Source organism: Trachurus japonicus, chromosome 21 (assembly GCF_045865225.1).
Source record: "Trachurus japonicus isolate A0001 chromosome 21, Traja_1.0".
Classification (NCBI taxonomy): Eukaryota; Metazoa; Chordata; class Actinopteri; order Carangiformes; family Carangidae; genus Trachurus; species Trachurus japonicus.
In genome coordinates, this window is record NC_140927.1 from 13496795 (window position 1) to 13523283 (window position 26489).

Genomic DNA, 26489 nt, shown 5'->3' on the forward strand with positions numbered 1-26489 from the left:
AGTGGATACATTTATTTTCTGACTATTCAGATGAAACAGGAAACTGCAAGGATTGTATTTTAAGCAATATTTATGTACTTTGGATCAGTAAGAAAGACAAACCCAAACACTGTCACATACTGTGGATATACACAAACACATCTGTAATTACTGTCATTAAGTACATTTCTCTTGGAGTCTCTTTGAGTGTTAATTACTGTGTACTATATGCATGAGATGAAGAAAGAAAGAAAGAAAGAAAGAAAGAAAGAAAGAAAGAAAGAAAGAAAGAAAGAAAGAAAGAGTTTCCTGTCTATATGTAAGGGACCCTAAAACCCTTTAAATCCCACTGATCCTTAGTATACAACCATTATTAAGAATATGAATCATTAAACAGAGTAAATGTGACCTGATCATTCATATGAGGTATAGATGTTCTGCTGTAATCAATCAATAACAAACATGTCAGTCCAGGTGCTTTCATTGGAAGTATGGTTCTAAAAGTGAAGCGGTCCTTTCCAGGAAAACGACAACATGACTGATCTATTGAATTATCTATTTTTTATATCTTGTACATGAGTGGTGTGCAGCAAAGAGTGCCACTGTGGTGTTTTTTTCCCTCTCTGTAATAACACAGATGGTTTTCCTGAACCATAAAGTCACTCGCTCTTTGACCTTTACCAAGCACTTCTATCTGCCCAAACCCAAACCCAAACATAACCACAACTGAACTCAGTGACACTTACTGTAAAAGCATGCACTTGTTCTGACTGATGTGACCTTCACTGAAACGGTTCACATTTAAAGAGATAAAGTTTAAATCCACCTAAAGCTCCCGGCAGCATCAAAGTGTGTTTGTGTGTACAGTATGTGTGTGTTTGAGAGAGGGAGAGGAAGAAGCCGCCATTATCTGCTATCTGAGGTCAGAATCTGTCTGTCTGGCTCCAAACCTCTGATTTCACTCTTCCATGTCGCAGACTTGAGTGAAAAGCCCTCTGATCTTCAGTCAGGGCTAATTCCCCATCCCTGAGGGTTAGATTTGGCTTAATTACAGCCTTCACACACGCACACACGCACGTACATCTACACTAACATATATATAACATACCGTACATATATATTATATATGTGGCCTATGAAGACATAGTTGGCCTGTGAGGCCAAAATAGGCTCAATTGTGCAAGTCCTTGTGCTGATACCAGAACCAGTGTGTGAATTGATGTGTGCATACATGTACAGGATGTCTGTGTGTGCGTGCATGTGCATGTGTGTTGCTGAGGGTATGGGAGGGGGGGGGGCAGTGTGTTGCTGCCGAAAAGATAAAAGCACAAATAGCGCTTGCTTTTTCAAATCAGGAAATGAAGAACTGCCAAATGGTTGTGGACCCCCTCAAGGCTACTCATTATGGGGTTAAAGTGATGCACACACACACACAGACACACTTGTGTGTTTGAAGACTCTTCTGACACTCTTCTACCTCAGCCCTCTCTCTCTCTCTCTCTCTCTCTGTCGCTCTAACCCTCACTCTCTCTGTTGGGGCAGGTCAGAGATGAAAGTCAGCCCAAGCCTTTTGCCCCTCGAGGGTATTAATCTTCTAACAAGCACATAATCTCTGATAAATAACCCTTCTGTCTTTATCTGTGTCATTACCACTCAGAGTCAATTCACCAGGATACACAAGTACATTGGGCAACTTCCAGTGCGAATGTGTAAATTTAAAGCAGTGGTTTTAATGAGGAAAACCAACATTTCAACATTTTTGTAGCCTCCTTCCCTCCCTCCCTCCCTCCCTTCCTTCATTAGCTCTGTCTTCATCTCTGTTTCTTATTTGGTTGCATTTGATTGCTGTTTCTGTCAGCAACGGAAATCCAATATGAAATTCCACATTGCAATAAGAAGACAATTTACTCTGCTGCTTTTAAAAAATGCACAATAACAAGCCCACTGACCTCAAAAATTCACACAAGGCAGATCAACAAGAAAAGAGGACGTCTTTCCTCAAAGCTCCTTGGCATACAGTGACAAGTATAATGCTTTAATATCATTAAGAATCCAGAGCAGGACTTCAAAGGAGAATGAAGTCTGTAGTAATATGGACTGCAGCTAAATATGACAGCCAAATGTGATAGGTTTAGCACAAGACTTTATAGGATTGTTTAAAGTCTGTAGGCGAAAGGAGGGCTTGCCATATGGAAATTCCCAAACAGCAGCTAAAACAAACATGCATACATTAAGTAGACAGCGACTGCCTGTCTGCAGTTAATTCTTTACACTCTTCCTCATTTTTTTTGGCAGTCAGAGAAGGCTTCCTCCCATAACATGTCAATCAATCTCTTGTTATTCATCGGTGTGTTTGTATTCTTTGTGGTAATGTTTTAGACATTACTGTATACAGGCACACTGTGAGCTTATTACTGGAGCATTGAATACTGTGAAAACTAAGACAGCAACAAGTCAGCTACTCGGCTGATACTTGTTAGGCCGACAACATACAGTACACATGTGGACAAAATTGTTGGTACCTTTCCGAGAAAGAAAACCCCACAATGGTCACTGAAATATCTGACAAAAGTAGTAGCTCTGAAGAAGGTGCTGGAGCAGTCTGCTCACGAGGAATTGGTCAGAATACCTGTCAATAGGTGCAGTCTCATTTAGAGTTACAGAAATCGCCTGACTGCAGTGATTGTCTCAAAAGGGTTGGAGATCCTGGAAAAACGGTTCTGGCAGGCCACATTTTGAAGATACAAAAGTCAAAAGTCCCAGCCCTTTTTCTCAGACTCCTCTCCAAAGCCACACCTCCAGAGCACAGGAACACGGAACGCTTGTTCATCAAGGTAAAGCTGCGAGGGTATCGCCAACGTGAGTGACTTTCCGCGATACTATCACGCGTCACTGCGCAGCAATGCTAACGGTGTGCCGGTTACATGCTGTCATTCCGACATGGCGACATCCCACCATTCCAACATCTCACCACTCCGACATCCCACCATTTAGACATACCACCATTCCGACATACCGCTATTCCGACATGCGAACGTCCCACCACTCCGACAAGGCTTTCAATACAAGGAAATGTGCGTTACTCATGAAGTGACTCCCTTATTTAAGACATGCTGATAGAGGAATACACACATGGGAGGGAGGGACAGAGACGGCAGCTTGATCGACACATCACGATCCAATTGACTTTAACGTCACATTCTCAATGATTGGACGCTGTTTTTACAGGATTGTCCCTCCCACAGGTGACTGACCTGTTTCATTTTTGTGAAAAAGCATTTAATTAATTGCTTGCAATCGGAGTGTGAAGAGGATTTCAAACAATTTTGTAAAAAAAAAAAAAAATGCTCCAGAATAAGATCTCTAACCCTACCTTTAAGGTTACCATTATTTTTTGTCCAGGCCAGTTTCAATACTTTGTTTTTTAAAATAATTCTGTTGAACCACAAATTCAAAAGCAATGTCTGATTTCAATTGTCAGTCATTTTTTATTTATTTTTACTTGCAGTTACGGTCAAGTTATTTCATTGACATTTGTTGGTTTTTCTCTCTTTAACGTAAGAATACCAACAATTTTGTCCACATTTGTATTAGGTAATTAATAGTTTCTTATAGGGGAAAGGGAGTGCAATGCCCCTCTACATGTACTGAAGGCTTTGTCATTGTGAACTCTGTAGAAATTTCACTTCTGAGAGATTCACAGTATCCCCAACATCCCCTGCTCCTCCATGTGAAAGCCACAACCAAACAGCAGCTGTCACTATACAGCAATATACAACTGCATCAGCTGAAGGGATCATGATCAAGTCAACACATGTACATGTACATGTGCATATAATATATAGTTTAAGTACAATCTCCACTAAATGAGTTTAGTTCACCAAGGGACTGAATCATTGCCAACATCGGCATTCATGTTGTTGTTGTTGTTTAGCTGTACTGGACTTTTTCTGGTGTCTCTGTCTTCATTTCTGTTTCACTGATTTACTTCCATTCATTAATTTCCCTATAGGAAATGTGTCTCTTTTTCTATGTTATTCGACCTTCCTGTCTATCAACACTGGTACAAATGGAGTGTGTGGGAAATTACTTTTCACCATCGGTGTTTAAGCCCTTAAAGATTATTCATTATGCCAGTTGATAATGACTTCCTGCCCGATTAAATAATAAACCAATCAGTGGCCAGAGAAGCCTGCCAAGAAACAAAGCAATGGAGAAAATGATGAATGAGGTTAAAGGATGGTTTGCGGGCTCCTCCACTGCACTTAATTTCTGATGACAATTAAATCAGCAGCCAGGGGTTTCTGTCTTCCTGGTTCTGGTATTTTGAAAAGAAAAATCTGTTTTCCATTGAAATCCTTCCCTGACTTTTCTTACTCATTTTCTCTTTCAAGTAACTTCCTCTCTTGTCACCTTAGACTTTTTCAATGATACAAGTACATCTACTTTAACTCAGAATTACACTAAAAAGTGATACTGATAATGTTTGCCTGAAGCTGCTAGTTAACTATCTGAGCTGTCACAATTCAACAACAACAATGAAAAGCATTTAGAGATGACAAAACATTGTCAGGCAAACTAGGATTACTAATGACCAAAACAACAACATATTTGAAAATACTACTGTAAGTAAAAAATCAGATAAAATCCCACCATAAACACACTCTCGCACACACTGAAACGCATAAGCCGTCTGCTTACAGGCCATAAACCAGTGAGTTCATCTATGTTGTGTTGAAGAGCTCTTTCCCTAAAGAGGTCAATTATTTTATCTCTCTCTTTAGAGACAAGGGCTCAACCTGCCAAATCCAAGAAAGATCTCAAACACATGTTATCCAATCCGTGTGTGTGTGTGTGTGTGTGTGTGTGTGTGTGTGTGTGTGTGTGTGTGTGTGTGTGTGTGTGTGTGTGTGTGTGTGTGTGTGTGTGTGTGTGTGTGTGTGTGTGTGTGTGTGTGTGTGTGTGTGCGTGTACGTGTGTGCACACCAACACCTCATCAGTGTTGTTTTTCAGCATCTTGGAACCCTTGACAGAAGAATAGATGGTCGTCATTAGCATCACATGATACAGATGCTTGTCGAAAAACTCTCCAACTATTCACCACTGTCAATTCTTTTCCTTTTCACCTGAAGCACACTGTATATTTATAACATTCTCTCACTTCATTGGGTCTGCAAGTCAATACAATACACACACACATACAGTATATATAGTCAATACTTGACTTTTTACTGCACTAAACAGAACAATCTGTTATAGTGTAGTCCTATACTATTAACAAAAAGCACAATTGAAATTTAACACGTTTCCTGAGATATAATAAATATTAATATCAATGATCTGACTTAATGTAATTCAATTTCATCCTTGTAGGTTTATACAGTAGAACATGAAGCAGAGAACTACGCACTAACTCTCTGTATTCCCCTCTATCAACTATCGACTGAAGTCTGTCATTTTAATCTCCAGCTTTGATAAACAACTCACCATGATAAGAATCACTTTATCTTTACACTGCACGACTGCGCTTCTGTTTATGTCAACTCGTTTTCCATGTCAGGTTTTCTGCTCGCACAGGTTCTTGATAAAGACCTTAAATGCCAACGTTGTAGTCATGAATTATAAATCGTGAGATTATTATAAGGAGAGAAATTCTTCTTAGAGTAGCCAGTGAATCAAACGATTTAATTCAGTGCAGTACTATGTTATTAACTCTGCAGTGATCATAATCATCTGACTGTGCCTCAAATTATTTTACATTCAGCTTTAAAAGCATAAAAAAGACACCTCTGTTCAAAATGAACCTACCATTGTGCTGTGGCTTTCATTGCTAGTGTGTATTCAAGAATTTGGCCAATTCACTATTAATCCACTTTGAAGTGTTAATAAGTGGGCCTACCGTCTTTTTTTCTGAAGTGAATTATGAGGGAGGAATGTGCTGCCGGCATTTTTTATCTCCTTTCTATGATTCGGAGGCAGCTGGAGAGTAAATAGAAGGGTGGTGGCGGCAGAGCTGTCAGTCAAATTAGACCAACCGCTTTCACCATCTGAATCAAACCACGAGTGAGTCTCTCAGCAGAGCTCATTGACTGGGGAAAAAAAAAAATGTACAAAGAGACAACACGGTGCCATTGTAATGTACATCATCAGATTTTGGGGATACTGCTGACATTCTTCATTCCCAATCTCTTCACTTTACCAGGTTTATGACTCTTCATCAGTGCTAAAGGAAGTCACACTGACTGAATAAACTAGCCATCAAGGCTCATTTATCATGAACCAAATGAGCCAGAAACAAATACGTCTAATTTCCAACAAATAAACCCATGATTAAAGTGATTTCCAACCTTGGAGACAGACACAGTCCTCAGACAACATCTGGGCCTCCTCACTAAATATCCATTTACTCCAGCCCCATCCAACTGCAGCTTAACGCTTTATCACAGTGAATTGTATTTTCACAGTAGTGTCAAAACATGTTTTGCAGCAACTTGAATTCTCAATGACAAATCGAACCAGGATACTGCTGTAACTGGGAGTGCATGTTCCAAATACTATGTGCAATAGGAAGACTGTGGAGCAAATTAAATTATCTGCAGGTTCTCAACAACTCCACTAATTTTAATATTATGTTACTTTTATGGCCTGTGTGTGCGTGTGTGTGTTAGTGTGTGATGTTTCTTCATCTCTATATCTTTTGATTGCTTTAATTACAGACTAACTGTCAGCTTCCCACTCAGTGTGCAGGAAAAACAAACTCTTACGGCACATGAAAAGAAGTCACACAGACACACACACAGACATAGTATATACACACACACACACACACACACACACACACACCTATCCCAGCTCCAGTCAGTCAGTAGGCTCTTTGATTCTCTGCCTGCCGGTGATCTGTCTTTCATCATCTCCTCTCCCTGATCCCTTGTTCCCCTCTTTAGCTCTGCCGGGGCAGAATATCGCTCTCTCTGTCTCTGCGTCTGTCTCTGTTTATTTTGCAGCGGCTGTAGGTGGGAAGCCTAATCTGCAACCTGGAATTCATCTAGACGTCTTACTGCATCCTTCAAAGTAGCACCTGAAACAAAGTGATAGCACAACAATGTAAATCTCTCCACTAAAAGTCCTATACAGTAGCCAAGGCTCTCTTTTTACTGGCATTTCCCTGGTTGGATAATTCACAGACAACAGACTTTAGTGTGCAGCGGACAAGCCTATTAGCAACCATTAGGGCTTATTTAAAAATGATTAAGCCTCATCTGTGATATAAACATATGATATAAATAGGCAAGAGAGTTGTCAGAATCAGTTAAGTTAGCATTGTGTTTAACTTTGTTGGTGTTTACAGTTCCCCGAGCTATACTGAGATACTGAGTGTGTGTTTCTCCCTCAGACCAATCGGAGAGATCTCTGGGTGCTCCTCACCAGAGGGATCATTTTCATTGTCTGATCAAGGAGAGATGTTGTTGTGATGATGGAGAAATCTTCAAACTGTAAATCCTTGTCAATCCATTTGAAAAGTAAATAGTTAAGAACTTAAGTGCGTACTTAGAGAGTTCAAACTGACAAACCAACAGAGGCGTTCATGCCTGCTTCTGGTAACATGTATTTTCACCTGCCACGTTGAGCTGGTAATACGAATCACAGTATCCCTGCAGATCTTGCACAGGTCCCCCAACCAACAACATGATCCCTCACTGCCTTCCCACCTGCCAACTGTCTCAGCAACCAAGCCAGAGACACCACAGCCGGGGATTAAACCTGCCATGGCGTTCAATCTGTCTTACTTTGATCTTAAGGCAAAAACTTTTATGTGTTTATGAGTAGGATACAAATATGATTTTTAGACCTGGTTCATCTCCATTCTTGTCTCTACCCAATGCAAGACCTGACTCTGCAGACCCTAAACAGAAGACATGGATGGCTAACTGCAGTAGACTCCCCATATGTAGGAGTCTTAAGTAGACACTAATTGGACCACAAACCCCAATTTGATTAAACTTGCTCCCTGGGGCCCAGCAAGGAGAGTTTTCAACTGCTTGTTTAGTATTGGTTTGTTGAACTGTCTGTGCGTTGCATTTGGAAATAATAGTGGTGAGAGTGAAACCTATGATTAGAAAAGCTCATTCCTTTTATGTTGCTTTGTTGGGATTATTGCACGTAAATTAAAATATAATGAAATGCAGCTACCTCTCATTCAGACAGGGACCTCCTGGAAGCCCCCGAGGGAGAGCTGAAGATCCATTGTCCTGTCTCAGGCCGTTAACCTTGTCCTGGTGAGTCTGACTGTGATGGTAAGAACTCTCTAAAGAAAGATATATTGAATAGCGAAAATCGTTTTGTCTTTATAGAGTATCAATGTTGAGCATATGCAGATGCTCAACATTCAGATCCAGGACAAAGAATGTAATTTCAGTGTGAATTACTATTATTCTTTTAGAATAGTCGTCAGAATCAAATCCGAGGGACAAATAAAACCTCATGAATGTACTGATATCTTACTTTCCAACATACTTACTGACATCATATTTGAGTATTCAATATTAATACTACTGTATGTCTAGCAATTATTTATCTTATCCTATGTCTGTTTTCAGCATGAACATTGCTTTTATTTCACAAAATTGCCAATTACTTAAAAAAAAAAGAAAGAATAATGTTCATTTTGTGAGCTTTGGTCTTACTAGTGCAAAAATAAGATAAATCAAGTTGTAAGTATCCAAGCTAACTTTTTCCCAAATAATCTAAAAAAACAACTATATGTAATGTACAGAATTACTATTAGCCCCAAGTAGTCGTGGTTCTAATAAGGCAGTTTGGATAAAAGCCACCACCAAACAGCTGTGCTATAAATTACCAAGTAGTAACCTAATCATCTTAAATTACTTCACATCCATAAGTAACCTTTAAATGACGTGTTAAGTACATTTCCATCTTAGATGTGTGAAGCACTAACAAGCCTCCTGAGCTCTATAAATTTCTCCAGGGGAGGAAATCGATCAGCTGTGTGAATTGGAATCAGCTGTGACATCTAACATAAATCTCGGCCATAACTTTCAGGAGAAAAAAAAACACATGAATCCACTCTCCTTTCTATGATATCACTCCAAAATAAATAGAGATATTGTGTGAATTCCAATACCAAGCAGCATAAAGCAACAGAGAGGCAAGTAAGTAAACAAATTATCCATTCACTTCAGTGTAGTATGGGATGATCATGACTACAGGCACTGGCTTTGTTAGTTTTTCTGCCTTGATCCCTTTAATCCTCAGAAACCATATTAACGTCGTCTTTTGAAGATGAGTTACACTCCCTCCCCTGTTTCTTCCCCTGCGTCTCCTTTGCCTTTCTACCTGTGAACATTAAAAGATTCAATGGCAGCGGAGACGAGCTGCACTGGGGGCTGCAGGGGGAGAAGAGAGAGACATAGATAGAGAGACAGAAAGAGGGAGAGAGAGAAAAAGAGAGGGAAGGGAGGGGAGGGGGTATAGAGACGGATTGATTTCCACCTCCTGCAGCTATAGTTCAAAGCCAGCCAGCAGACTTCAGAGGCTCGGCAGGACCCGGCATGTCCCCAGCCAGGCCGAGCTGCCTGTCTGCGGGCAGGACTTCCCCCGGGGGCCCCGGGGCCTGGGACAGTCAGGCGGCACCAAGAAAACAATTATGCAGACAGAGGAGAAAGGTGTGCAAGGTCACAAATGCACACTTACTCATACACCCACAGCAATAAATAAAATGTCATAGGCAACCACCCTGACATATGACAAGGCTGAGATGACACATGAAAAGCATTGTAAGAAGTCACTTTTCATCGAGTAACAAATCAAACTCCTTGTCGACTGCCTGCATCTCTAATAAAATTCACACTGACCTATAGAGCATAAATAAAGACAGTGTTTAGCTCTGCATGCATGTAATTCAAAATCATAGCCCTGTCACAAAGCAAATGAGGCCTAAACTACAAAACTGGTGATGTGAGAAATTAGAAACAATCTCATTTGTCTTCTACCTTTGGCTACAAACTTTGCACCAACACGCAGGGTAGGCTATCTGTCACAGACTTCAGAAATGTATGTGAGGACATGCAGACTATGCTCACATATTTAATGTGGCTTAGATGACAGTCATGCAAAGAATCCAGCCTCATGCACTTGGCGACGAACACATCTGCATAAAGCCTACAGCCTAAAGATCCGTACAGTCTGACCAGTCAGAATCAGACTGTCAGATGGCTGAGTGTCTATCATTACATACATGTTGAAGAGCTCCGTTTGTGGTCACTTTTGCATAATTTGCCCATAACAGAAACCAAAAACTATGGCAGACATAGGGCTACACAACTTTTGAGTCAGCGGCTGTTTCTACTACTGTTTTAAGCCTACAAAAAGTCATGACAATTCCATACTTTTTTTTGTAAAATTACAGTATAGCACATGTTTGTTTGGCATTGTAAGTGTTGCTCAGGAATTTCCCCGAAGTCTTGCACCAATCCGTCCTTGCATTCCTGAGAGCGGAGCTGCTCACACGTCTTACCTGGAGGAGCTCGAACAGGGCAACACACACTGGTCTGGTTTCTCCGCTGCTGCAGTGCGGGATCAGCTGACGGCCGGTCAGTGGCAGTGGGGTGAGCTGGCGGTCAGTCAGTCCTGCATTGATCGGTGATCAGTCTCTGGCGTGGTGTGCGGGAAGCATCGCCGAGGGGACTGGCTATGGTCTACGAGTTTGTTACTCCACACTGCTCAAGTTGTGTCTCAGTCTCCACTTTGGTGCATGTCGGTGTGTGCACAGGCTCCTCCTTGATGAGAGGGGGGGTTTTCTCCGCCCTTTAAGAAGAAGAAGACAGCTTAGCATGTCCCCAGGTAGACTGTCTGCACGGTGGGCACAGCCTGCCATGCTGAAGGCTGCGACTCAACTCCGCCATCTAGTGTCTGCGAGGAGAAGGTGACAGCACATCAAGGTAAAGTCTCACCTCCAGTAGCATCACAACAAAACATCACCAATACTTGCATTGACACATACCTGCACATTAAGGTATGATAAATTAACTTTATCTTTTCAAGTAGCCCAGATAAATGCAGACATATCTGCTGACAGGCAGACAGGCAAATATCTATCTATCTATCTATCTATCTATCTATCTATCTATCTATCTATCTATCTATCTATCTATCTATCTATCTATCTATCTATCTATCTATCTATCTATCTATCTATCTATCGTGCTAGTACTGCAAATGCTGCCAATGATTGAAGGAGTTTTGATTACTGATCCACCAACCTGTATGTCTTTCTTTTTTTAATCATCACTGATGTTTTTAACCACATGGAGGTTTGCAATTTGAATTTCATTTATACCTTGGTATGAATGACAATAAAGGTATTCAATTAAATTAAATTCAATGATATACCAATCCTGTTATGATTGTCAAACAGGGATGTAGCTACAATTGTGCAATTTAATTGGTAAAGCATCATATTTTATAAAGTGTTGATTGGTTTTCTATGTAGAATCTCAATCTGCAAAGTTGTCCTTAGCGATGTGGGTGGACCTGAGAAATAACGAGGTACAATATTGAAATAACTTAAGTACAAGGCTTCATACTGTTGGAAAGTACTTGTGTGAAAGTACTTGGTTACTTTCCATCACTGAATACTGTTCATGCACACACACATACACACATTTTCTCTCACGCAGATACAGTAGGCTCTGATCTTTTGAAACAGAAGCTATACTTTGAGTGTGTTTGTGTTCGTGTCTGTGTGATGTCGATGACTGGTGCCTGTTGTCTGAGTGGGACTAAAGCTGGACTTTAGTCTTCCTCCTTCTCCTCCTCCTCCATCTCCTCTTCCTTTCCGCTGCTTCTGCTTTTCTCAGCCACAGGAAGAGGGGACATGAAAGAGGGGCTTTGAAAACACTGGGAGTCCTGTAATTACTCACTCTCCCTCTCTGTTTCTGTCTCTGTCGTTCTCTCTGCCCCTCTTTTTCATCCCTCTCCTTATCACTATCGCTCTCATTTTTGGTCTGTCTTTTTTCTTTAACTTTCTCTGTCCCTCAGTCAACCTGTCTCCTTATTTCTCTCTATCTTTCTCCATCCTCCTCTCTTTTTTCTTCTTTTTCTCCCTGTCTCCCTCGTCCCCTCACAGACTCATTGATGTCGATCCAGGGGCTTCCTGACTGAAAAGGAGGATGAGAGGAGAAGAGATTAGATGAGAAGAGAGGATAAAGAGAGGATAACAAGAAGAGTGATGAGTTCTGCTGAGAGAATGATGGGTGCTCTGTCACACACCGGACAAAAACACGTATTATGCAGAACCTGTATTTACTGGATGGTAAAAACACATTAAACTGGCTCTGCATTAGGTGAAATGGGGCATAACGAGCTTATGTAGAAATAATATTACATAATATATGACACAATACAGGAAGATGAACTGAAATATACGAAGCATATACAGTAACCCTAACCCATAGATTAAACACAATCAGGCCTGATGAGATGAGGGAAGATGTGTTTTTACAGTGTTAAAGAGTAGGATACAGCTACCACACAAAAAATATCTGAAAAACATATTGAATACAAAAGAATATTTGTACGGTGAGTCATCGCAATGTTTTAAAAGTCAATATGCCATGCAGAAATATCTTACCATGCACATTGACCTACATATTTTGGCTAAAATATAGTGGATGCACTGTTAATTATTTTTTTAATTAAACCAATATATTATTTTCATGTGCTTCCTCCCTGTTGTACTTGCACTGTATTTTGTGGCCATGCTTTTATTAAAGGGTCCTAAACAAATACGGTTCACAGTCATAATTACTTGCCCCATGCATGAATAAATTTAATCACTGGCAGAATATATTTTGAGTCTCTATAAAATCTTAAGGTCACCATGCATTAATATAGGAAGAGGGTTTCAAAGATTCAGTGTGGAGCAGCTGTCACAGACTGGCTATCCACCCCCCACCCCCCAACACTATATCAAAGTACTGTAGCTGAGAGAAGACATCAGTCAGTAGAGGCCTAATTTGCAGCTTGATATAATGAAGTCAGGGGAAATTCAATTTCCAACAAAATCATTAAAAACAAACTTCCTCATGCTTTTTATGTGCTTCAAGGAGGCCTGAACTCTAGAGGGGGAAAGTTGAAAATATGGCCCAATAGCTATGCACATTTCATGGATGAAACCCAAGTAATAAAAAATGTAGCAGCTGATATTCTTCTCCTGATATTTAATACTAAATTATATTATCTTCTGTGGAAAAATGTAAATCTAAACCACAGTGCCAAGCTCTTCCCACTGAACTAACACATTAAAAACACTAAAGGTCATGTGCATCACTTTGCAGGTAAAGGGCAAATAAACAAGATCATATGGGACAGATACAATGTAATTCTTGTTGAAATGACACTTATCAATAGCTCTTTTTTAAATATTGAAAAAGTCACAATGTCCTCCCTTGTGTATTGCAGAATGCACTCATGCTACACAAGTGAACCCACTGCAGACTCTATAAACTTGTTAGTACCCTATTATCCCCACATGTGCATTGTCTGTGAGAACACACACTCATCCTCTAAATACCTTTGAATAAGGAAGCAAAGAGCCAGTTGCCATGGTAACTGCCGTGTCAGCTAACCTACTTTTGCATGAACGAAGGACATTGGTCGATGAGAGAGAGGTGTATGTATTACCTATACCATAAAGAAGACCCACAGACACACATTACATATTATATTTGATGGTCTCAGGCGAAGAGGCTATAATCTCTCTCCAGAGCAAAGTCCATGAGAGAAGAGTATGAAAGAAAATTATTAGTGCTGTTATTCATAGAGACCCCTATAAGTAAACCAGGTTCCTGTAGAAGGAAATGGCCATAAAAAACATATATGAATGCAGATGAAGCTGAAGCAGAAATAATAGTTCATCCTAACAATGGTCTCCCAAAGGACGACATTTAATTACAAAATAATTATACTGCAGAGATAAAAACAAGGAAGTTTTCCTTTGTTTATGGCAACAATACAGTAAAACTAAATATTGCAGGACAGTGTGCAGCGAAATAGAATACAGAGCACAAAATGCTAAAAGCCCATTGGAAGGAGATAAGAGGCTTAACTAACTTACCTTGCTGATCCTTAAGCAAATTGTGCACCTCTCAATGACTCTTTACCCCGAGTAAAAGGGAAAAAAAACACCCAAGGTCAAATTTTTGTGGATGTAAATTACGAAAAATGACTGAGGGAGGAACCACTCAAACTGCCATAATGTGCCAAAAATACTGCAAATTATGAAAAGGTTCGTGCAAATTAGATAAGAATACAAATTACGAGGTAAAACCAACCGGCGCAAGACCATTTTAAACGCATAGTGTCTCTATGTGTTCATCTTGGAGACACTAAACACAGAGCTGTAGAACCCTAAAAGGCTGCTTCCCACCACTAATTGGCACATCAGCTATTTAACAGCACCCCCCTTTTGTCTGTTATTGACAACACTGAGTGCAACAGGGAAACCCAACTATGCTGCATGAATGGATTGGGAGGATTTTCATCCAGTAATCATTTTTTGTTTGTTTCTCCCTATAGTTTTCCTCTAATTCTGAATCACTGGCTGTGGAGAATTGCATTAAGCAGATGAAACGCACTGGGCATGACATGAGTGCATATGATAAAGAGAGAGAGAGAGACACCATGACTTTGGGCTTGTTGCCAGCACTTGAGGATCGCTGCACTATACAGGCATTCAAAATGAGGGTTTCACAACAACACACACACACATACTTATTTTCAACAGCTGATTTACTGTAGCATTGTGATATTATGCAGCCGCGGGGATTCAAATGCATCAGTATCAAATGGCAGGTCTCTAGATGAATTACAAAGGGAGCTCCCACTCACAGCTGAACTGAAAATATACAAAAAGTCTTCTAGTTACTCCATTAGTGGGGCAGTGTTTTTGCATCTTGTTGCCTTTGGATTTTGGGGCCTGTTACTTTGAAATATAAATGTCAGAGATAGTAACTGTGTACATGCATTTGACCTACACAAGCACTGCAGGGTTAAAAACATTTTATTCTCTATATACAGAGACTGTTAAGAGCAGGAAAAGATAATGATCAAATAAGAAAACAATATTGTGGTACGAGCCTGAGTCTGACGCACATCTACATGCATATTGATGTAAAATGAATAAAAGTAAGCTACAACAGTTCAACAGTTTCAGTGTCTGACTAATCGGTGCTGCGGTTGCACACCACATACTCAACATACTCACCCTCCTTCTGTCTCATTTAATGCCTCAGCGGTCCACCCTCTGCTTTTCTCCATGGGTGGTAAATAGTGGGCCCACCACACCCACCCAGGAAGGCGTCCCTGTCACACACAACACACACTTACACACACAGGGACAAACCTAAACACACACATATGCCTTAATCACTCCCTATCCCCCCTGGGCTCGAATGTGAGAGCAGAGCAGGTCTGAACAGGTGGAAAAGCAAAGCAAGCTTGCAGTCATGCCTGAGAAACAACACTTACGCACACTGGCGCACACACACAGACACGCACACATGCATTTCTTTGTCCTTTGTCCAGCTATGTGTCCATCACATAACTGTATACAATCAAATAGTGCTTCAGAGCAAAAACTATATTTTTTACTTTTATTTTATCATCCAACAATCTTTCCATTTCTCTGAAAATAGTTTTGCATATTATATAAACATAATAATCTATAGATATTCATCGTGTAAATTACAACATGATATAGGCCTACACAGTTCCTGCAGCTGGCAATCAAAGTTTTTAGTAGTAATCCAATAACATTCTTATCCCATATTCCAATACAATACAATACAATACAATACATGTATATGTTTCCCTTGAATGTTAAAATACTAGAATAATTGTTTAAATGTGGCCTTGTCTATTTTCATTTATTTTTAATTTAATTTAATTTATCATGTATATAATTGTGCTTTTTTGTTTCCATTAATGAAAGCTCTAGGGATTTTCTGTTGTGCAAGTGGAAGAAAAGCATCAGCTGCTGTCCACCAGGCGTCGCCAGATACCACAATTTCCCAAAGCGTCATCTCCCCGATGTATGTGGTCACTGAGGTAAGATGAAGGATGTGTGCTCCTGTCAGGTGGATATCACGGGGTGAAACACCACATAGGCTACATTGTTGCCCGTTGAAGACTGATGAGATGCTTTTTGTATAGCTATACATCACCAGATGATTAGATAACCTAAACCAAACATCTGGAATTGAGAATCTTAGTCTTAGGCATAGTCGAACAAACAAACTCGCAATAGAGGATCTTCCAGTGATCCAAACACAGTGTTGTTTATGGAGGTCGTTGTGAGCAGGTGAGATGGAACAGAAACCCCCAAAGGAGCTCTGTGTTTCTGTTTGCTAACTAGTGTGCGTGTGGGTGTGAGTGAGGAGAGAGGACACCCGGCTGGTGGTGATCACTGAGCGATCTCTCTCTCTCTCTCTCTCTCTCTCTCTCTCTCTCTCTCTCTCTCTCTCTCTCTCTCTCTCTCTCTCTCTCTCCTCCAGTCTGTATCAATCTGTCTCTGGTGCGTGAGCGCGCGCTGCAATTGTGATCGGCGCGCGGATGATGATGATGAGAGCGTGACCTCACCGCTTTCTGCACAGCTGCTGGAGAACAGAACAGGGGGGGAGACTCAGAGAGGGAGAAAGCGACTCGCAGAAACACGTTGGGGGAGACGCGGAGAACTACAGCCCAGCGGAGAACATTCACAACACAGGGGCCAACTGCTCGGTGCACGGGGGCTCCGTATAGTGGGGCGTCCGTGGGCTGCTTCCCGCCGGCCCCCTCTTTTCCTCCCAGAATGTTCTGCGCTCCCGGTTCATTTCCACGGTACAAGAAGAACCAGTCGCCGCGGCGTTCCCACGGACACTGAAGCCCAGATGCTCACCCTCTCCGCCGACATGGACGAGTCTTCGTCGCTTCTGGATCTGCTGGAGTGCTCGGTGTGCCTGGAGCGCCTGGACACCACGGCCAAGGTGCTGCCGTGCCAGCACACCTTCTGCCGCCGCTGCCTGGAGAACATTGTCAGCTCCAGGAACGAGCTCCGCTGCCCGGAGTGCCGCATCCTGGTGGACTGCGGGGTGGACGACCTGCCGGCGAACATCCTGCTGGTTCGCCTCCTGGACGGTATCAAGCAGCGGCCCCAGCGAGGGAGCGGAGGAGGAGTTGGAGCGAGCGGCAGGCAGTCCCTGGCCGGGGGCTCGCTGCAGGGATACGCAGCCGGGATATCAGCCTCTCCCCCGGGCAGTGCGATCAGAGAGCTGCCCGTTGCCACCAGGAGCTCCCCTGTTAAGGTTGGTCACTTTCCCAATATCCACTGTGTGTGCCAGTGTCTCCCTGTAGACTGCTTAAAACTATGCTCAAATGTTTCCACCTTTTATCAGGCATTGTTTATTCACACTTTCTAAAAGACAACTTCAACATATTGCCAATGGCCAGGAGGTCCTTTTCACTTCAATATTCACAAAACAACATGGCAACAACTTCCAGGAATGATCCCCCCTCTGTGACAGCAGATTCTCATGCTTGAAGATTTGAGGGCAATTCAATACCCCACTGTTTATCTCTGGTGTTTGCTGTTAATGGGGAACAGTGTGTTCATAGCAGCTGCTCAGTGGTCATATAGATGCAAATTTATAGACTATAGCTGTGACTTTCATACTGTCAGCTGTGACTGCAGCATCGGTTGTCTGACATTTAGGTAGGATGAGAAAGAACTTGTCAGCGTACGAGTCATGGTGCATGGAAAAAAGTGAGAATAAGAAAGCAGTTCTTCCACATGTCTATTATATATATCACTCCTGTTGTTATATTTAAGCAAATAAAACAACAGGAGTGAGTTGCTGTGATTTTATCATATTGTTGCAAAAGACATATCTATTGACTGTGTATGGTTGTCTGTTGATTGTTTTGCTGAATTATCATCAGTCCTGCCTGTGATATTCCCTCATGTGATGTTACTTTGGTATCATAATGAGGTTGTCTTTCCTGTGATGCCGCTGAGGCATAATTAAGCTGAACTTATTGCCTGTGTGAGAGAGAGAAAGCAGAGGATAGACCTGTAGACAGAGTGAGAGGGTCACCTGTCTGTGTTACTGTTGTTGCCATAGTCCGGGTGAAGCCCATTTGCCCACAGGCTGCAGCAGAGTGAGGTATCTTAACTCAAGTTTAATATGGGAGAGGAACAGAGAGCCTTGTTTGCTTGCAGTGCGGCGTGCAATGCATTGTGTCACATCTGTGAGGTGTAATGGGCTGTATAATGTGGCTATAATGTTGAAATAATCCAGAAAATGTTATGTCATGAGACTTGAGGTGCAAAAGAAAATTTAACATTTTGCTGGAATCAAAAGTTTACCAAAATAAAAAATAAAAAAATCTTGAAAAATATTTTCCTTGTATGGATAATCATGATTTTGAGGATGTTGTTTCTTTTCTTTTTCAGAGCATTTTTTAAATCTACATAATGTCAAGCAAGGTGTTTTCTTAATACCCAACTGCTAGACAAGTGCTTAGGAAAATAGAGTCATGCATAAATGAAAGTGTTGAATTCCTGGACACAGCACAAACTTGATTAGAAATGCATAGCCTGGTGGTTTTCTAAGCATAAGCATAGTCTATGAAATGTAAATAAAATGTCAATTCTGTCTGACCAGCAGCCAAGAAATCCTCAAATACTCAGAATATTATATTAAATGACAATATGATAATACGAAGCAAGGAAATTCAAGCAGTTACTTTCATCTGGGAAGGTGTCAGTAAGATCATGAAACACTGGATTTATATGAAATGGAAAAAAAATCCTTCACAGATGAAATGCTAGACATGACTTCACCCCATTTCTCACTCGTTCTTTTTTAAAGAAGGACAAGATTTCCAGACTCATGCCGTAACTTGTTAAGCTGGATGTACTGTATTTGTCTAAGGCGAGCTTGTGTGTTGTGTGTTTTCTGATTAGCCCGATGGGATTTGCACTAGGGTGGTCGTGGGCAGGTACGTTCATGTTTGCCCTGAGCAGTTTGTCTTATCCTTTTGAGTTGAGATGATATCCCCAATAAGATGGATGTGATGAATAATCAGGCTAAGGAAGGTGTTGACATCAGCCCCCCCCCCCACTGAGTACAACGAGACTTATCAGGCAAGAAGCCATTGATTGAAGCAGTGGAGCACTTTGGTGTGATGGAGTGCAGCGGCAGTGAGCAGTCAGTCATTCATGGCGATGAACAGGAATCCAAACCCTCAGTGACATTTCCACTAACACTTAACACTCCACTTCAATTCACTCAATAATCTTTACCAGTCCCTACAGGGCAATTTTATGCAAGGCACGTTAAAAGCACATACACAAAAGAAAAAGAGTTTCAACAATAGAAATAGATCTTTGATGTTTTATACTATTCAGACAAATGCTTATCATACACTTTGAGAACCCAGAGTGATATATTACTTTACATTCTCCACTGGCAAAAGTGGAACAAATCCCATTTTCACTGTAAATGAATGAATGACCTATTGACTAACTGATTAGTTCAGCTCTGGTCATATGGGGAAAAAATGAGAGCAATTTCAAAAGATGTATGAAAATATTTTGAAAGCCCCCGTGCTCTTGATTACACACGCATTTACACAATTAAGAGTTGTGTTTCTATGACCTGAGAGGACATTACAGTGACATTAATTTCCTGTAGCGGTAGTCTAACCTGAGCCATAACTATTACCTGTCTCACCTGTATGTCTTTACCTTAGAATAGAATGATTTACAATTTACACTTTGTCCCCACAAGGAATACAAGTCCCCATAATGTGACTGGGTGAACATATTTAGGTCCCCACAACATGAGTAATACTTGGACTGCATACACATGACTGCACACACACACACACACATGCACACACACACACACACACACACCCCTCTATAACCCATTACCCTCTACAACTCCCTGCAGCCACTTTGCCCAAGTCTCCTCCGTGTTCCCTATGGACTAAGGGCTGGTGAGAAAGTGTGAATTAATCTACTTTAACGGTGGAGTGTGTGTGTGTGTGTGTGTGTTTCAGTGGGGCGTGTGTGTGTGTATGTGTGTGTATGTTTGGATGCGCACGTCTGTGCTCATAAAGAGTAGGGGTCTTGCGAAGGTGAGTTAAATCTGCCGTTGAGTGACACACTCCTGCAGTGCCACAACTCACATCAGGTGTTAAGGGTTGTAGATGAGAATGAATGTGTTGCTATGGAAATGGAAGAAGAGGCAGACCTGCTGAGTCAGCACTAAGAGTAGCTTTTCCCACTGCTGTTTGTGCTCTTTGAGCTTCTGTTGCTGACCTCATACTTTGACCAGCAGGAGTTTATCAAGGCTGATCGTTTCTCTCGTCTTCTTTTTTTTGCCACGAGACAAAAAGAGGTTGCAAAGTAGAATACCTGCTCAGAATTTTATAGGGATATTTCATCTTCCTTACTCAGCCACTATTTTCTGTGCTGAATCAGTTACTGGGTCAAGTATTCATGTGCAAAGCTCGTGCACCTTGGTTTTTGTTCTTTTGGCCCAACAGAGAAATATTGAGCATGTTCAGAGTTGATGAACTTTGGTAATCCTAGTCCCTGAGTTGCAGAGTTGTAGACTACATCAGCCATGGCAGCAATATTTCACCACTTCTTCCACCATTCACTGACTGAAAGATGTGTTTTAACAACCAAACAAACAACTCCATGTAAACTGGGACTGAAATACATGATGAATCTCAGTCAGTTTTGATGAGGCTGTTATCCTGACAGTTAGGTATTTTTTATGTCAATTTTTATTCCAAATCCTCTGATGAGTTCTGTTTTTCTGACTTTTGATTTATAATTTCAACAGTAAAATAACACTAAATACAATTTTTCACGAACCACTGTAATTTTCAGCAGATATCCTCTGCAGAAAACAAGCAGTTTGTCATACCCAGCAGGTTATTAAAAGTAAAACACAGTAAAGTGCGGCACAGCAGAGAGTCATTCCTGCTGTCACCTTGGTAGATGATGTGAGTATCTTCCAGATTATTCCAGGTTTTAAGAAACAAAAGAAACAATTACTGAACTGAGACACCCCCTGTACTGTAGCTATGGGGCTGTTACGTTAGTTTGTTAGTAGTAGGTAGTAGCAGTTTTATTGTCCCTGTAGGGACATTGGGTAGCAGCAGATCACACAGATTATACATGGCATTTCATCTGTTAAACAACACAAGTAAAACAACAAATCTCATAGAAGGTCGACAAACAGTAACACTCATCATCAATAAGAAGAATCACACTTCAAGTAGGGATGTTAGTCTCAGCCTTAACTTGATCAGGCCAGCTGAGCAGGCTAAGAACAGTGACTATTAATTATTAAGAAAATGTAATAGCCTGAGGCACAAAAGAAAATTTAGCTCTGTTTTTAGTAAACAGAGGGGGGGTAATATAGTCGCCCGGATGACAGTAGGTTAAATGTAGCAAGGGGGTGCCTTTGGTCACTTGTAATATTCGTTGCCTTTTTTTCCCCCCCATCCTGTCTTTGTAAATGCTTTCCAAACATGGCAGAGTGATGCCCAGCAATTTACTGGATATGGATACAATTTCTCTAACCCTCTTTTTTGTTGTCTTGATATGAATGAATGAATTTTGTGTGTGAGCATTAGGTCATGGGTCAACAATAAAAGTATCAGTTGTTACTGCTCATTTGATCTGTCAAATGAGTGCCATGATTGTCAGCCATTGTGTTCATTCTGCTGCATATCGATTCAGTCAAGTGATTCTAGTACCATTTTTCATCACTAAGATAACTGTTGTTTTTGCCACACTTGATGATTGGTATTGGTGGCTAATACTCATCATTTTTGGCATGCATAACGGTTGGCCTACATTATATCAGTCTCACACACTTTGTAAAAAGTTCCACCACGGCCACAACACAGGTGATCGGTGACTAGAAGACATTCTTTCAGATCTACCGATCACATACTGTTTCTCATTTTCCCATACGTAGTGTGGTGTGTGTGTGTGTGTGTGTGTCAAAGCCTATTTGAGAATGATCTTTGAGGTAGGTATACCTCAAAGTTGAACTAACTGTAGAATAACTGCATCTCCTCTGGAAAACCTGCATACATCAAAACCTGTTTGATACCGAGCCTTCTCCTTTGAATCCTTCTGATTTGATCAGCAAGTTCTCGGTCGTCAGAAAGTTAAGAAGTTTAAGACTGCAAATAGCTGAGGTATTAAAATGCTATTAGATCAATACCCAGCAATGACAGTGGTGGATGATGATCTGATTGCTTTGAATTTGCCCTAGCTGTGTCTGATCAGCCTCAGCAGCTGTGTGTATTGCACTGCTTTTTGAGAGTTGTCTCTCTCTTACGTCTTAGTGACAGGCTCTGTTTGGTATTCATGAAGCTTATCTATTTATCTATTCATTCACTTGTCTGGGGGATTCATTTTGGACTGTGCTGCAAGTAGTAAGCATCTTTTTCTTTGATCTTTTTAATGGGATCAATAATCCAATATATTTCCCAGGACCATGTTCTTGTCAGATGTGATGAGGTTCTTTATTTTGAACACACACAGTTGTATCATCACATCTTTGCGTGTGTATGCGTCCTTGTGTAAATTACAATGTTGCCCTCATTTGTGCATAATGAAAACAAGAATAATGGGGGCTCAGCTGTGAGAAACATTTTTGTGACATTGGAAATTTGCCTCCTTGCCCAATTTCCATCAAAGCTTTTTGTGACCCCTTCATCTTCTCCCTCACCTGTACTTACCTGGGGCTGCTTTGGTGACACCTGAGGTTTCCATGGCAACATACTGTAGCAAAGCCACGACTTGCTTTCAACTCGGGAGTGAGACATTACTTTGCCCTGTCATTCCTATGTGTATGTGAGTGCGTGTGAGGGCGTGTAAGGATTAGGCGTGGGCCCCAAAAAGGAAACAGCCGGTTACCAATCCCTGTAATGATCCTTTGATGATCCGACCTTAAACGTGTGTCTTTTGTATTATAGTGTACAAGGGACACACAAACACACACACGATCACAAGGAGTAATGTAAACTTAATGCTATAGCCTTCCAGTCGTTTGAAGCAGGAGAGATCAATACTCAATACCTTACATACCTAAATCATGCAGTCACCACATTTACCAGTTAATCTTTATATCTCCTACACCTTTATAATTTCCGATGTTTTGTCTCTCACCAACACACACACTCAGATGCAGGCGTGCGTGCACAGTCATTCACATTCATTAGTGTTATAAACTGCGATCTCCGGCAGTAAACAACAGTCTCTCCTTCATTGCCTTCATATTACACCCTCACTTCATAAATACTGAACACAGGCCCGATGCTTACTGTACACATGCACACACCTTACACACTTCTACACACACACACATGCACGCACACGCACACTCACAAATAGTTCATCTTCTCTAGTCTGTGAGTGTCTCTCTGGACCAGTTTCTCTCTATCTCTCACTGTGTGTGTGTGTGTGTGTGTGTGTGTGTGTGTGTGTGTGTGTGTGTGACAGATCCCTCTGCCTCCTGAACTTTTTTTCTCAACACAGATTGTTAAATGAAAACACATCTTTTTCCTGTCGCTCTTTATTCATTCTTTATCACCTTCCTCTTACTTTTTCTCTGATGTTCATGTGAAGAGAACTTAATTAATTTCAGTGTTTCCACACAGTGAAGCTTCCCTTCACACACACACAGACACACACAAATGTGCTATGCCATTGAAGCGGTAGTTAAAACTAGATGACTATGCTCTTTCTTCTGGAATGTCTTATGATTTTTTTTTTTAGCTCTTTTATGCTGTGTATGTGTGTGTGTATGTCTGTGCATGCATTTACACAAATATGTGCATACAGGCAGAAAGCATGCATTCATTTCTTTCTTTGCTTGTGTGTTTGTTTACCAGTTTTATTTTTCTCCACTAGATACGAGTCACAATTGGATTTTCAATGGTTTGCAACAGAGCTGCCCACAGCCACTATTCAAAATCTTGGAGTTTAAACCATTTTCATGCCAAGATGTACCGTGTTAATGTTTCCCCAGAATTGTATTCTTGTCAACCTAGAAAAGCCTCTGAAACTGAATTTATTTTTTTTACTCTCCTTTGAAACATGTGATACTAAAAATACTGAATAAGCAGGAATAATCAAATTAAAATTTCAACAGATAGAGTGGCAACCAATATTGCTGTAAAGTGAGGGTGATGGTAACAGCAGCGGGGGTCAATGATTTTCATTGAGAGGTTATTTTGTGGTAGAACTGTAAATTACATAATGCATCTGTCCAGTGCAAGTTGTCGAAACATGAAATGGCTTGATCTTGATTCAGAATTAAAAAAAAACTGCTTTGGCTGTCATGTTGATGATATACAGTGATGATCCACTGCCAGAATCAGTGGACATCCTCCCTTTTGGCAGAGTCCCATCCACACATGTCAAAAACTGTGCCATCATCCGACTGGCTAGTATGTCCCCTCGTATATACTTTCTTTACATAACAGTGCTGGCCAAATTACTTCTGTCCTTGCTGCGGCCTGAATCTGGGTGATGTCATTTCACATCAGTCTCATCCTTGACTCTGCTGTCAGCATGCTCATACAGATATGGAAACGGACAGAGGTGGGTTACATGGCAGACTGAAGGATGGAGGAAGAGTGGTTTATAGCCTGGGAGATGGTCTGTGTGTGTGTCTGTGTGTGTGTGTGTAATGTTTAGTTGGGGGGGGTGAATGTGTAATGGGTGTTAAAGCCTAAACAAGCTTTCGAGCTTGACTGCTATTCCCACGGGGGTATGGGTGGAATCCCATCAATCCCATCCCCCAGTTGCACAAATACACACAAGTGCGCGCACACACACACACACAGACACACACACACCAGGTTAAGGGTTAACCCCCTACCTCCTGGTCCTATTGTTACTATGAAGATGAGGGTGAGATGTCACTAGCCAGTAGCCACTGGTCAAGCCAAAACATTTCAGACAGAGATATGGCACCTTATTTAAGGTTGGAATCTACAGCACCATGAGCTGCAGCCATATAGATTTTCTACCACATCATATCTGCAATAGAAGACAGATAGATGTGTGAATATTTTTTTGGTAAACAGATAATTAAACTTGAACACAGATCAACACTCCTCTTTGCTAAGAAGTCATTTTACATACATACAGTTCAGTGTTGGCACACTTACATTTGATTTGAATGGGAAAGTGTGCCCAAGTCTTTGACTGGTCCTTTTGTTTCCATTTGTTTTAACTTGTGTGCTTTTTTCATTGGAAATAATAATAAATAATATAAAATAAATGTTTAAAATCAACTTTTTATCCAGTTCTAAGCCATATTTTTATGATACAGTTCTTAAATCTTGCCTGTTTTGTAAAGGGACAACGAGGAGTTTGTATTTGGTTATAAAAAAGTCTCACATTAATGTGGATGAATCTACGCTACCCACACTTGTTAATGGCTCCATTTTCGATAAATATATCGTTTTGTCTCTATCGTTATTTTGTTATTATTATTAGTGGTGGAAATGCTGGGCGAGCTGACCAGCGTTTCCTTACTTTCCTTACTACTTTACTCGCGGACGCTGCCCGGCGGGTCATGGGAATAACGCCGCCGAATCACCGTTTATGGTCGGAACTACGACGGTATCTGATCGTCTTCAAACCTCTGACTTTCATTCTTCATGAATGAAAACATTCTTGGCAAGACGTCCGTCTTGCGCCGGTCCAAGAATTTCACCGTGTGCGCGGAGGCTAATGGTAAATGTAGTATGAAAACACTTCGCTTTCCAAAACTCCTTGTTGTCCCTTTAAATAAATATTTTAGTTGGATTAAGGACTTCAGTCTTCAGACATAATAGAGATCTGAGAGAGAATTTTTTTTTTTTTTTATGAGCTGCAAGATGAAGCTCAAATGATGCATGCCATGTTGTCTGGAGCAACAACTACATAATTAGTACATCATCCAGAATCCTGTCCGACGTGCGTGGGTGTGCTACTTCCTGGTGAGAAAGTTGCAGCTTCTGTAACTGGCATCACGTTTCATGGTTTCTGGCTAATGAAAGAGACATTGAAACAAACCAAAGAGTTACCTCCCGCTGCCATCTGGGACTCTCAGTGTGTAAAAATTACCCAAGCAGCTTAAAGCAGTCATCGGCAATGTAGGAAAAGCGCTACGAGTCATAGTCTGTGACTGCTGGTGGTTTTACTTTGCTGTTGAGACACTGCTGACTCCTGGAGGGGCATGCAACATAATGTGTGTGTCTGTTGCAATAAGGTTTGAGGTTCCACTGGTGATGTGCTCGAAGAAGTGGAACGGTTCTCTTGGGGGGGAAGAGATTCGTGGAAACATGCTGTGGTTTCTCCAGGTGTCAGATAGTGCTCCTCATATGCCTGTGTGTGTGTCTGTGTGTGTGTATAAATATGT

The 26489-nt window shown here is 41.1% G+C and overlaps 1 protein-coding gene across 2 annotated transcripts in view; it reads left to right on the forward strand.

Moving 5' to 3' along the window:
- The first annotated feature begins 16517 nt into the window (after positions 1–16517).
- LOC146964866 (E3 ubiquitin-protein ligase SH3RF3-like) overlaps positions 16518–26489 on the forward strand; it is a 99804-nt gene continuing 89832 nt past the window's right edge. The window contains exon 1 of one of the 2 annotated variants that reach the window (XM_085766330.1): positions 16518–17339. In XM_085766330.1, the coding sequence (XP_085622456.1) occupies positions 16926–17339 (414 nt within the window). In that variant the 5' untranslated portion in view covers positions 16518–16925. The remainder of the gene's footprint in view (positions 17340–26489) is intronic. The other variant, XM_085766329.1, reaches the window with a different exon arrangement.